This window comes from Rhinolophus sinicus, linkage group LG03, assembly GCF_036562045.2.
Source record: "Rhinolophus sinicus isolate RSC01 linkage group LG03, ASM3656204v1, whole genome shotgun sequence".
NCBI lineage: Eukaryota > Metazoa > Chordata > Mammalia > Chiroptera > Rhinolophidae > Rhinolophus > Rhinolophus sinicus.
This window is the reverse complement of record NC_133753.1, coordinates 69,887,820-69,900,097: the sequence shown is the minus strand read 5'-3', so window position 1 is coordinate 69,900,097 and position 12,278 is coordinate 69,887,820. Positions and strand designations below refer to the sequence as shown.

The following is a 12,278-nucleotide window of genomic DNA, read 5'->3' as shown; positions in this document are numbered from 1 at the left end:
AACATCTCAGATTTCTTCATAAAACCAAAAGAACGGTAAGTTTACCCTAACCATTGAGCCACCTTAATGGTCAATGCAACTGCCAAGTTCGCTTTTCTTTGATCGTGATAACATTTATTCTGATCTCCTCTTTGTCTGCTCTTACATATGAAAAATACAGTACCAGCTTATGTAAAATTTGGACCCTTGAGAGATATATAGAGAAATCTTTATATATTATGCTTTCAAAGCCTGAGAAAACACAGACTAGAACTTAGTTTTATAAAAATGGTGAGAAATTTATCTGGGAATTTTATTTAAATGAATTGGAATATTGCAGCTGAAATATCTCATTTGGTTTCTCTAAAATTCAAACAATTGCTTTTTTGCCCCCTTTGAACAAGTTCCATTTTTTCAGTCTCCGTTTTCTGTCTTAAATATCTCACTTCCCTGTGCATTCATTGGATTTAGTGCATGTGGTCTCTTTAAACCCTGGTCTCTTTCTACATGTATCATTTATGTTCCATACGTGGATTTCTGAAAAGCATTTTCTTTCTTTTCTCTCCAGGATAAAGATACTAATTTGTAGTTAAAACTACAATCCCACATGACCCATTTAGAATTTGAAATGCAGTATCCTTTGCCTAGAGAACGTTTGAGAGTACCCTTATGTTAACATAAGGTTCTAGTTTTTATGGACCAGTTGGTTTTCTCTTGCTTTTTGACTTTTGCAGGCTTTAATGAAGGCATCTTGATTTATTAGTATCATTATTTCTAAATTGCATTAAGAGCTGCAGCAACTATATAAATATCCTGTGTATGAACATCATAAACTTTCCTCTCTAGCTACAGAAAGTAAGTGACCTTCCTTGATTCTAGACATGGTTATAACATTTCTTCGGAATATTTCATGATACTTTCTAAAGTGTTGAAAATGACAGTAGTGCTATATAAACTTTAAACCCTACATATACTTTAAATCCCCAATTAAAATGTGCAAAATGGAGGCAATAGTGAATATATTTCAAAACTATGGACATGTGACTCCTCTTTGTCACCCATTGAAACCCATAACTAAACACGCTCTGTAATAACGGTGGCCACTATTTACTGTGTCTGTGGTGACTCAAGCAAGTAGTGGGTTAGGAATATTAGCACATTTAATTAACACTTAGGACAATCCTTATGAGTTAAATGTTTTTCCCATTTGAGACATGTAGACACTGATTCAAGTTCATAAGGAACTTGCCTAAGTGACACAGCTAGTGTGCAACTAGTCACTAACATACCTTATTGAACCCACACACATTCCACTTCAGAACCATAGCTCTTACCCCCTCTTTCCTTTTTCCTGCCCTCTCTTCAACTGTGTTCAAGAATAGTTGTGGCAATGCCTAGCTTGTTTTCTCCTTTGTCATTTTAATGAATTTACATTTGTATCCATTTTTTTCTTAAAATGATTAATGCATTAACTTCAAGGAATCATTACTGATCAAATCAGGGCTCATAATCTATGTGTCCTTTCTGTTCTCTGCAGATTTCTTCTAACTTCAGCAGCCATTTGCTTCTGGTAACCAGGTGATCTGTTTTGCCCCCATTCTGATGTTTCAATGTGAAAGAGAACTGTTACAAAATACTGTAGTTCTTTGATTTATTGTAATGAAAAGAATGAACATTTAGAATCAGATCGATCCAGTCCAAATCCTGCCTTTGCCACTCACTGGTTGTTTAATTTTAGAATTAACCTAATTTTTTTGAACCTTAGTATTAACATCTATGAGGTTTGACAATTAAGTTTGTGAACTTGTTGCAACAATGTTGCTAACCTTTTTTTGATATCAGAGGGATTATTTATTATGACTTTGTACCAACTAGACAAACAGTTAACCAATTTTACTATTTGGAAGTGCTGAAAAGGCTGCATGAAAAAGTTAGCCGACCTGAACTTTTCGCCAACAATTCATGGCTCTTGCATCACAACCATGCACCAGCTCACACGGCACTGTCTTTGAGGGAGTTTTTAGCCAGTAAACAAGTCACTGTATTGGAACACCCTCCCTACTCACCTGATCTGGCCCCCAATGACTTCTTTCTTTACCCAAAGATAAAGGAAATATTGAAAGAAAGACATTTTTATGGCATTCAGGACATCGAGGGTAATATGACGACAGCTCTGATGGCCATTCCAGAAAAAGAGTTCCAAAATTGCTTTGAAGGGTGCATTAGGCACTGGTGTCAGTGCATAGCTTCCCAAAGGGAGTACTTCAAAGGTGACCATAGTGATATTCAGCAGTGAGGTATGTAGCACTTTTTCTAGGATGAGTTCGTGAACTTAATTGTCAGACCTTGTGCAGCAGTGTCTAAATAGTAGTCATTAGCTACATGTAGCTATTGATTAAAATTAAGTAAAATGAAAAATGTAGTTCTTCAGCCACACTAGCCATATTTTAAATGCTCAGAGGCCACCTGTGGTTAGTATCTAGCGTGTTGGATGACACAGATGTAGAACATTTCCACCACTGCAGAAACTTGCACTGGACAGCACTAACCTATAAAATGGGGTCAGTGATACCTTTCTCATAGAGTTATGGGGAGGATTAAGGTACAAGAAAACTGGCATAAAGAATTTAGCATGGTGCCTACTTGGGACAACAGTGACACTCTAAAAAGGTGCTAATTCTCTCCCTCCTCCCCCCTCAGGCATGTTTTTCTCATCTATCTTCATTTTGTTTTGAGTAAATCCTCACCTTCCCTACTTTTTCTATTGCCTCCTTTAAAGTTAAAAATAATTAAAAATGATACCTGGATCTTTGCTGTTTGAACTAATATTCTCAAGATAACTTTTTCTTTAAAAAAAATTCAGGAAGAAAAAGAAAAAGATATCCAGTAATAATAGCATAGCCAACAGCTGTCTAGTTTTACTGCTTGGGAAGAAGGCGAGTACAGGCAGCAAAGGTGGTACATATGGTTTATTACATTGCAGGTCTCCATCTTGAACCAGAATGAAATGCTTCCTCTGTGAACTCCACGCCTTCTGTTCTGATCGTCCACATGGGACATCAATAGTATTCACTTTGAAAAAAACTGAAAACCCTTTAAAAACATGTCCCAGAAAATTCTGTATCTTAAGGTGCTCCTTTTTCTTTCCTTTCCCCTCCAGCTTCACAAATAAGTCACAGCCTTTCCTTTTCCCTCTTACATTATTTTGTCAATGACATCACAGTGTGAAGGGACTATACTCGCAGCGGCATCATCAGCGTGAATCAGACTCTTAAGAAAAGGATTTTTTTTGAGAAAATCCAAAATTCATGGATTTTTTTTTTTTTCTGAAATGATTGAGTTGGTTTAAAAATCATCTTGGAGCACAGGAAAAGTCACAAAGAACAGAGTGAACTCTATCACCTTCTCCAGTGGCCACTTGGGAAAACTTTGAGCTAATTACTCTCTTCAGGTGACACAGATGGAAAAAACCAATCCAGAGAGCATTGGCCCTGAAACACCCTCAGGGATCCCTTGAAAGAACTTTCTTTGGAGCTCCATACACTCGTGGTACAGATGGGGCGTGGGGAGGCATATTTAGTAGGCTTTTCTGTCAAGAACAATCCTGTTCAGACCAAATGGCCCCCCTGACCAAGTGCACAGAAGGAGAAGGAATGAGGAGGGGTAGTTCCTGCTGGGCTGTCATTCATCAGTAAATACTTGTTTCATACTGAGAGGGTTAAAAAACAATTTGTTAGATGCTGGTTGATGTCCCTAGGAAAGTTGTTTCTTTCCTATGAAAATGTATCAGCCTTATATAGTACTTACTATGTGCCAAGCATCGATGAGTGTGTCACACACATATTAGTTTATTGAACGCTCCTAACAACCCATAACGTTGGTACTTTTCTTAGTTCCAGTTTCCAGGTGAGGAAGCTGAGGCACAGGGAGCTTCTATAACTTTCCTGAGGCCAAGCTTCTTGAAGGAGCAGAGTAGGATGTGAGCCCTGAACTCAGGGCCAAGTTCATAACTCTGCAGACTGCACTCGTACCTTCATCATTGAACGATCACAAACCCACCGCTCTTCTCTTTCCCTCCGGCTTCACAAGTATGCCCCAGCCTCCCCTCTTCCCTTTTAGAGTCTTCTGGTTTTTTATCTACCTCCAGAGCATTTTCACAGAAGCCTTGATACTGCTCAGTAGAAAACGTCCTTAATCACTGAGACCTGTCTTTGCAATAGGCAAGTGCAGCCTGTTTTCTTCTTAACCAATTAATAAAAACAGCTGCTGGCTTCTGACAGGCTGAGCCAGAGGGGTTTGTATTCATGTGTGGTGTTAGTTGGCAGGGGGAAGCCCCACCGTAAAGGCAGGGGAGGTGCTATGAGAGTAAAATAGAAGGGGAAGCCTAGAGAGGTCCCTGGCTTTGGCTTTCATTTGGCCTCATGGCTCCATTTCAAAGAGTTGGAAAGTGAGCATAAGGTGGACGCTGATCAGGAAGAAGGTAAGATCCGATGGCACGGCAGCAGGAGGGTTGAGGTAGGTGGACAAGGGCTAGGACACCTCGTTCAGATCTCGCTGCTGTATCTGAGCGGAATGAACTGGTACCAGTTATTTAGCTTCTCTTGGCTTCAGAGTTTTCATCTTTAAAATAAGAAGGTTAAGACAGTTGATTTCTAATATTTCTGAAGTCCCATTCAGCTTCCCAACAACTTGATTCTACCCAAATTCTTTCCTAACCTTACACCTCATTCATTTAACAAGTCTTTTGGAGCACTTGTGATGTCATAATTTCCTCAGATCTCAACTTCACTTGGTACGTTAAAATATACTTCCCGAACCCAAAAACCCACCTCCGCCCATTATCTCACTCAACACTTTATTTATAGTTTACTTACTTTTCCCAGTCTATTGCTCTAATTTTTTTTCTTCTACAGAAAGTTTATACACTCTTACTTACCCTTAACTAATTTTGACTCCACTTTCTACTTGCTTTCTCAAGCAATCGCCACATGAACCTAGCTGAACCACTTTAGGAAGCTGGAAGCAATTAGTCATTAAAAATCAGGCCTAGAACTTGAAATAAATTGGATAAAGAGAAACATGAGAATTAAGTAGCCTAACACTGTGAAATGTAATCTCGTTTGCCTTCCTTTCCCCTTGCCTTTCTGGGGTGTTATGAGAATGTGGGAAGGAATTAATCTAAGCTGAATAATACAGGGGAGGGGCCCAAAGGTGAGGGGAAGTGACTCTGGGAAGTTTTCTTTTTAGGCAGCATCCAGCTTCTGCAAATTGACTTTTTTTTTTTTTTTTAAGTTGTTAATGTTGATTCATCTTGTGAGAGTCAAGGAGCTAGGTTCTGCTCCCAAGAGATGACGTACCTTTTTTGTTGCCATCACGCTTTTAGCCTTATCTTTCTCACCAGATATGTCTCTGTTGAACTGATGTTCTTATTGCCATGAGGCATAAATGGCTGCAGCCTCACTCTGAAAGGATGGTGAGATGGGAGAAACGTGGAGGACTAACGGGGAGTAGTAAACTCTCCACACTAATACGTCCTGTGTTCCTTTTTCAAGTAGCTGGGTACTGATTGCTTTGTAACAAATAGTGACAAAGAACATCTTGTGAGTCAAATGCTACCTAATTATTTATGATGCCCGTTTTAACTTAGTTGTTTAAGACAGATCATTATTTGGCCTTCTGCTCAGGCATAGCATAGCGTTAGAGAGTTTAAGTCTCTTGAGGTTAGAACAAGAGAGAATCAGGGGAGGTTGGAAAGGTGACAGTCTTGTCTGTCCCGGATTTGGGGTAGTAGGTGCTTAATAAGCTTTCATAACAGAACAAGACACTGAGGTAAGCGATGTCCAAGAGAAGTTATTATTTCCCCCTTGCAAATGTTACAATATTAAATAGAATCGTTTTTCAAACCAACTAAGATCAAATTTGGTAGGTTGCTTATTAGAACATTACAGTGAGACACATTTTTCAAAATTCCCTAAATGACCAGAAGTAGTAATACTTTTCATGGTCATGAGAACCACTGGCTGGAACCACCATGCTGCTATTTCTTACTCATCTTCATATTTAGGTGGTCACTGCTTGCTTTCACTCAAAATTGTTTTAGGTCTACCTACTGCCGTTCAGGCTGATCTGGGGTAGAAAGTACTTGGTTACAGTCTATGAACAGAGACCCCTCTCTCTTTACAGATTTCCCATATTAAAGGACACATTTCATGAAGATGAACTTTCTTCATCTTTATGTCCCTGGAGCTTTGTATATAACTGCTGCTTAATAATGATTGTTGCGTGAATACATCTTTGTGATAGGAGTCATGCTTCGTAAAGGAAAGGGAACTGTTTGGGTAAACGGGAAAGCCTCTTGACCTGATGAGTCCTGAAGTCTGTGTCTTGACTGTGACCGCAGAAAAGCCAGCTAGGAATGTTTGCTCAATTTTTCTAAGCAGCCCCTCTCGATGCCCCCTAAATGACAACAAGGGAAAAGAATGGTCATTCTCATGAAGCTTTTCTTTCTTTCTTTTTTTTTTTTCCCCTCTGTGAAGTCAATCTTCCATGTCATCTCAGAGGGTAAAGTACAGTATACGTTCTACTGAGAGAACAACAACCTGGGCTGACACGCCTTCAGCTTCAGGACTCATGTCTGTGACGTGCTATTTTGGCAGGAAGTGGAACTCACAGTTTTAGAAGACTGGCTAAGAGTATGCATTTGGGAGCCTGCTTGCCTGGATGGAAGTCCTAATTGTACCACTCACCAATGCTGTGAACATGGGAAAACCATTTCATCTTGCTGTTCTTCCAAACTGGAAAAAGGGAATAGCACTGCTATGAGTGGTTCTGTGCGTCAATCAGTTAATATATATGGAGCAACTAGAACTGTGTTTGGCACTTAGCAATCACCTAATAAGTGTTAGATGTTATTACTGTTCCCCACTTATTAACCGTGTAACTTCGGGCAGTTATGCTTTCTTGGCCATGGTTGCTTCACTTTTAAAATGAACCTAATAATACCTCACCTACTATGAAGGGCTGGAATCAAATCATCCCCTGGGACCCAAGACTTGCCCCACTTTTCACGAAACTGTACTGGCGTTGTGGGTATTGCAAGGATGCTGGAACTGTATAATTCTGCTCCATGCTGTAGTGTAGAAGGGCCAATGAGCCCTTCCGGGTTATGTCCTATTTTGCCCAAATTGGCTGAGGGTGCTTAGAAACGTATTCTGAAAATCAGTAATTCGTTATGTCTGAAAAAATGGAGCTTTCTCAGTTAAAGAAAAAACTCTGAATATGTGCCCATGTCTCCTCCACCCTTACCCGTATACTTGATGGTCTACATAGCTCTTTAGAAGACAGATCTTCTGATCTGGTGTCATGATTCCTTTTTTTCTCAGCCATGAAGAAGCAGAAGTCTGATTTTATCAATGGGCATTTTCTCTAGACAGGAAGCTTGTTCTAAGACTTAAATGGCACCAATGAATATTTCTGCATGTGTGGTGGTGGCCTTTTGATTAAGTGTGCCCTATTTAATAATCCCAAAATATACTTGATCAGTAGCAAAAAGGAAAGTATCCATTTAGACACAAAGTCAAATCAGGGATTAGGAATGACTGTCTTTGCTTTCCCACAGGAGTTAATGGAATATAATAATATGTACCCTCTTTTGTGTGACAGTTCCTTTTGAGCACATTGCTAGCAATGTATTATTGCAATCAGAATTTCTCAATATTAATATTTATTGAGGAACATGATTCCCGTTGTCAGTGTGGGACCCACAGCCCTTCCTTGCTACAAGAGAAGGCAAGACTGTCATTTTGCTTGTGGTGACAACGGTTTTGCAGAATAAACTGCTGTTTGTATTTAACACTTGGGCTCAATCTTCTTGCAGCTTTGCTCAAAGAGAGTCTGTGATTACTATTAAGCCAGTTTGACGCTCCTGATCCATCCCAGGTGCTTACCAAATGCATGCTGATTGGATGGGATGTGAAAGAGAAACGCTGAGACCTTCAGGTACCACAGGAAGCTGTCCCAGGAGAAACCTAGGCAGCTGGGAAACAGGGCTACAGTCTGTCCACGACCTCAGTTCCCAGGTTCCCAGCAGATAATCAGAGTATTGGAAACTACATTGAGCTGATGTTGGGTCGTTGTTTTGTTTGTCCCATTTTTGTGTTAGGCAAATTGGGTCTGTGATAGAGACCTGACTGATAGAGACCTTTCAGATGTTTTGCCCCTTAGGGGAATATGGCTCCTTAGGGACCTTTGATGAATCGCTTTGCCTAACAAGGCAGGTTGTGTGTTACTTTGTACCATGCCAGGTTTCATTCGGTTGGATCACTGAAGCAGAGAGGGATGCCCGGCTGCCAGGATTCCTAAGGAAGCCAGGAAGTCAGAGCTGCTGAGCCAGAAGCCTAAGATTGGCCGGGAGCGTGGAGGGTAATCATTCCTGCCAGCCGGGACTATTTACTGTGCCACCCTAAGGCCGGTGGACGTGGGGTGTGGTGGGCGTGCTTGCCTAAGTACCTGTTTGTAGAGCACTGAGACACTAGGGCAGAGCTAAAACAGTAGTAATCTGAAACCAGTTGTGTTGGTTTTCCTTCTCTGGCCCCAGCAGCTAAAATCTGCATTCCAGATGAAACCTGCAGGGAAGCGGAAGAAGGCACTTAAAAAAAAAAAAAGAAAGAAAGAAAGCTTCAAGGGCAGTAAATTAACTGCTTCTTGAGTTCCAGTCATTTTGAAATGATCGATTTCTTTCTTTCTTTTTATTTCTTTACTTTGGGCTTTGTGCGTGGCTATTGATCTGTGTACCCTGCTAGGTTTTCTTTTTTTTTTTGGCCTGGATGGCACAGGCTGCTGCCCATAATTTAGGTGGCCTAGGAGGGTCTGGTCCGCAAGAAGTATTTCAGTCATTTCCTGCTGATTCACTTTTGAATGTCTTGGACTGCTCCGTCCGTCTGGTTGAGGGCTGTCAGGATCAGCTTGCCGGCTCAGCACTTTCTGAAGTCTCGCTTGCTCACCAATGAGGAAGTTGAAAGCAACCAGGGGAACGACAGGCACTGGGGGCGGAGCTGTGGTAAAGTCCTGGGCTGGGATGACTGGGGGCAGGCTGACTTTCCTTAGGACAAAAAGCCTTTTGTCCACGGGAATAAATACGGAAGTCCCAGAGGAGCACCCTCCCCGGCCCGTGTGTAGTAAGGTGCACCGCCTCAGCCGCTTCTGGGCATAAAGCTGCACTGACTTTTTACAGTTGCCCTGGGTGCACCATCGTCGCGCAGGCAAACCGGAAGGAGGGCACAGTGAGGTGACCTGAAAGAGACCAAGTGTGCTCGCCCTGGCCGAGGAGTCTGGCCGCCGGGTCCTGTTGCTCTCTGTCCTGTAAGTTAAGAGCCGATGGAGTGGATAAACTGAGAGCGGAGGAAGGCGACGAAAGTCAGAACTTCCACTGAGGGCACTGCTGTGGGACATGGAGGACGTTGGTAACTCTCTGAATGGCAGTGATGTCTCGGAACCAGAAAAACCTGAAGCTGGGCTTGACATGGCTCAGTCGATCCTGAGCAAGTTCTCTGTGAAATCCCTGTTTGGGTTTACAAGTAAATTGGAATCAGTGACGCCTGAGGAGGAAGATGCCGTGCTGAAAGCATTCCGCAGTTTAGTGGCGGGTCCCACGCCTCAGCCTGAGGATCCCCGCCATGGCTCAGATCCGCAGGAGGAAGAGGCTCAGGTTCCACCTGACCTCGGAAATGATGGGAAGACTCCAAAGGTGGAGACAGAGACCGAGTCAGAGGGAAGTCAGAGAAAAGCAGAGGCAGGGATTTCTCTCCCAGGTCAAGAGCTTGTTCCACTCGCTGCACTGAGTGTGAGCACAGACGATGTCATTTTGGTTCGTGGGACCCTCGTGAACACCACCAGTGATTCTGACTCTGATGATGGGGGCCAGGATCCAGAAGAGGGAGGCAACACCAATGGCCCGAAGTCCCCTAGTGTTGTTTTATCTAAGCCATCTGAGGAGCCCAATGACACGCCAGGCGATTGTAGGGAGAACATTGCCACTGGGGAAAGGGATGATGCAGAGTGCTCTGCCGAAGGTCCTCAGGGGACTCCGCCTGAGATAGGCAGCAAACCAGAACCTGGCAATGGTGGTCTTCACACAGAGCACAGCTCCAGCAAAGGACAAGCTGGAGAAGATGGTTCCCAAGTTCTACCTGTGGTCACAGACCAGAACTTGAGTGTTGGTGTGACTAAGAGCACCTCTTCTAAAAAAGAAGTCCCTGGAGAGAAGCCATTCCAGCTTCCTGCTTTTTTTAGTGGGCTTCGTGTGCTGAAGAAGGGGGCTCCAGCCGAGGGTGGGGAGACCATCACCGAAATTAAACCAAAGGATGGGGACCTGGCTTTGCTCAAATTGACCCAGCCTGTTCAGAAGTCCCTAGCACAGGCAGTGCCACAGCCGGTGAAGACTGGGGAGAAAACAAGTGATCTAAAGGCCACTCCCACTCTCCTGGAGCAGCTCTCCCAGCTACTCAGCATTGACATGCCCAGGGCCGAACTGAAGGCAGAAGACCCTGAGCCGCCCAGGGGAGAAGAGATGGGCTGCAGCGCTGCCCGGGAGAGCCAGAGCGGCCCCGGACAAACACAAACCCAGAGTGGGGAGGTCAAGACTAAGCCACCAGAAACCGCCCTGGAGGCCTTCAAAGCCTTATTCATCCGTCCCCCCAAAAAGGGGACCACCGCTGACACCTCTGAGCTGGAAGCTCTCAAGCGCAAGATGAGACATGAGAAGGAGTCCCTACGAGCAGTGTTTGAACGGTCCAAGTCAAGGCCAGTGGATGGCCCCTCCGATTCCAGAAGCGTATGTAGACTTGGGTTTTACATTTTGTTACAAAATGTGATGCTGTTGCATTGCTTTTGAGGTTTCCTGTCAAAGGGAACCCCAGTTACCTCTTAGTGACTGTCTTTTAGGTGACAGATGATTATAATGAAATTGTCCTTGTAAGGAATATGGAGGTATGGAGTTGGACAGAAGCGTTGTTTTAGTCCCTTACATTTGTCTGGATTGTTACAAGTGGGATACATGTAAAGATGTGCTGGTAGTAAAGGGAACCTGTTGCTCTAAGTTTAAATGTTACTAGTAAATGTTCTTATAAAAACTAAGCAGCATGAGGATGCGATACAACGAGGAAACACAGCTCAGATTTCCTCACCTCTTAATTAGACACCTGTGTGAAAACTATTTTTCCTTTAAAAGCCTGCCATTTGGTGGAATACATGCTTGTGATATGATTGAAATGTTGCGTGTCGGTTACAAGGCATCCTGACTGAGCACTGGGTTTAAAATGTGACCTTGGTTTTAATTCTAACTCCATTTACTGTCTGGGTGTCTTTGATCATCTCTGAGCCTAGTCTCCTCAATGTGGAAAAAAATAATAACCCTCAGCTTATGCGGTGGTTGTGAAGATAAAGTAAAGTTAGCACATGTTAGCTATGTAATTAATAAAAACTGTAACTCAAAGAAAATTCGATAATTTATAAAGCCTAGCAAGCACCTGTGCAGTAGATCTTAAAGGTTCATAGGGACAGCACATAGAATTTCTTGGTTAGTATCAACTCAGAACTCAATCATTCCCTTTTAAATGTTTGATCAGTTAAAATGCTAAAAATTAAAAAGTCTTTGGAAAAAATTATCTTGGGTTGTAGTGAAAAACTAAACACAGTATAACATTCTCATAGTTATAAAAAATCAACTCATGTAAGAATAGTTGATTTTTTGAATAAGAAAGCCATCTCATTATATTTTTTTAATAGGAAAGAAAAAGAGAATTGAAATTAGCAAGTGGAGTGCTTAGAGAAGTGTATCTTGGCCTATAGTGAATGTTCATGGAAAATGTGGCGATTATATTATAAATAATCCTGGAGTTGTTTGGGATACACTTGTAAACATTCCTATAAATGTACCTGATTATAGTACATTTGTATTTAGATCTTCAACTCAAAGTACATTTGTGATTATTTTTAATAGTTATTATAAAAATCATCTATCAAGTGTTGTGTAATACTCGGCCTTGAGGTCTTTTCATTGAAGTATAATTGACATATAACATTGTATTAGTTTTAGGCGTACAATATGATTTGACATTTTTATGTATTGCAAAAGCATTACCAAAATAAGTCTACTTACCCTCTGTCCCCATACAAAATTACTAAATTATTTTTCTTGTGATGAGAACTTTTAAAATTTACTTTCTTAGCAACTTTCAAATTTGCAACACAACATGATTGACCGTGGTTACCATACTGTACGTTAATTACATTCCCATGGC

The 12,278-nt window shown here is 41.9% G+C and overlaps 1 protein-coding gene across 4 annotated transcripts in view; it reads left to right on the top strand.

The window, feature by feature from the left end:
* The window catches only part of FMN1 (formin 1), a 379,042-nt gene that overhangs the window by 106,463 nt on the left and 260,301 nt on the right, over positions 1-12,278 (top strand). The window contains exon 1 of one of the 4 annotated variants that reach the window (XM_019725560.2): positions 9,037-10,810. The exons of the other annotated variants lie outside the window; for them this stretch is intronic. Coding sequence (XP_019581119.2) covers positions 9,428-10,810 — 1,383 coding nt within the window. The 5' untranslated portion in view covers positions 9,037-9,427. Of the gene's footprint in view, positions 1-9,036; positions 10,811-12,278 lie in introns of those variants that run through there. 4 annotated transcript variants of the gene reach the window in all.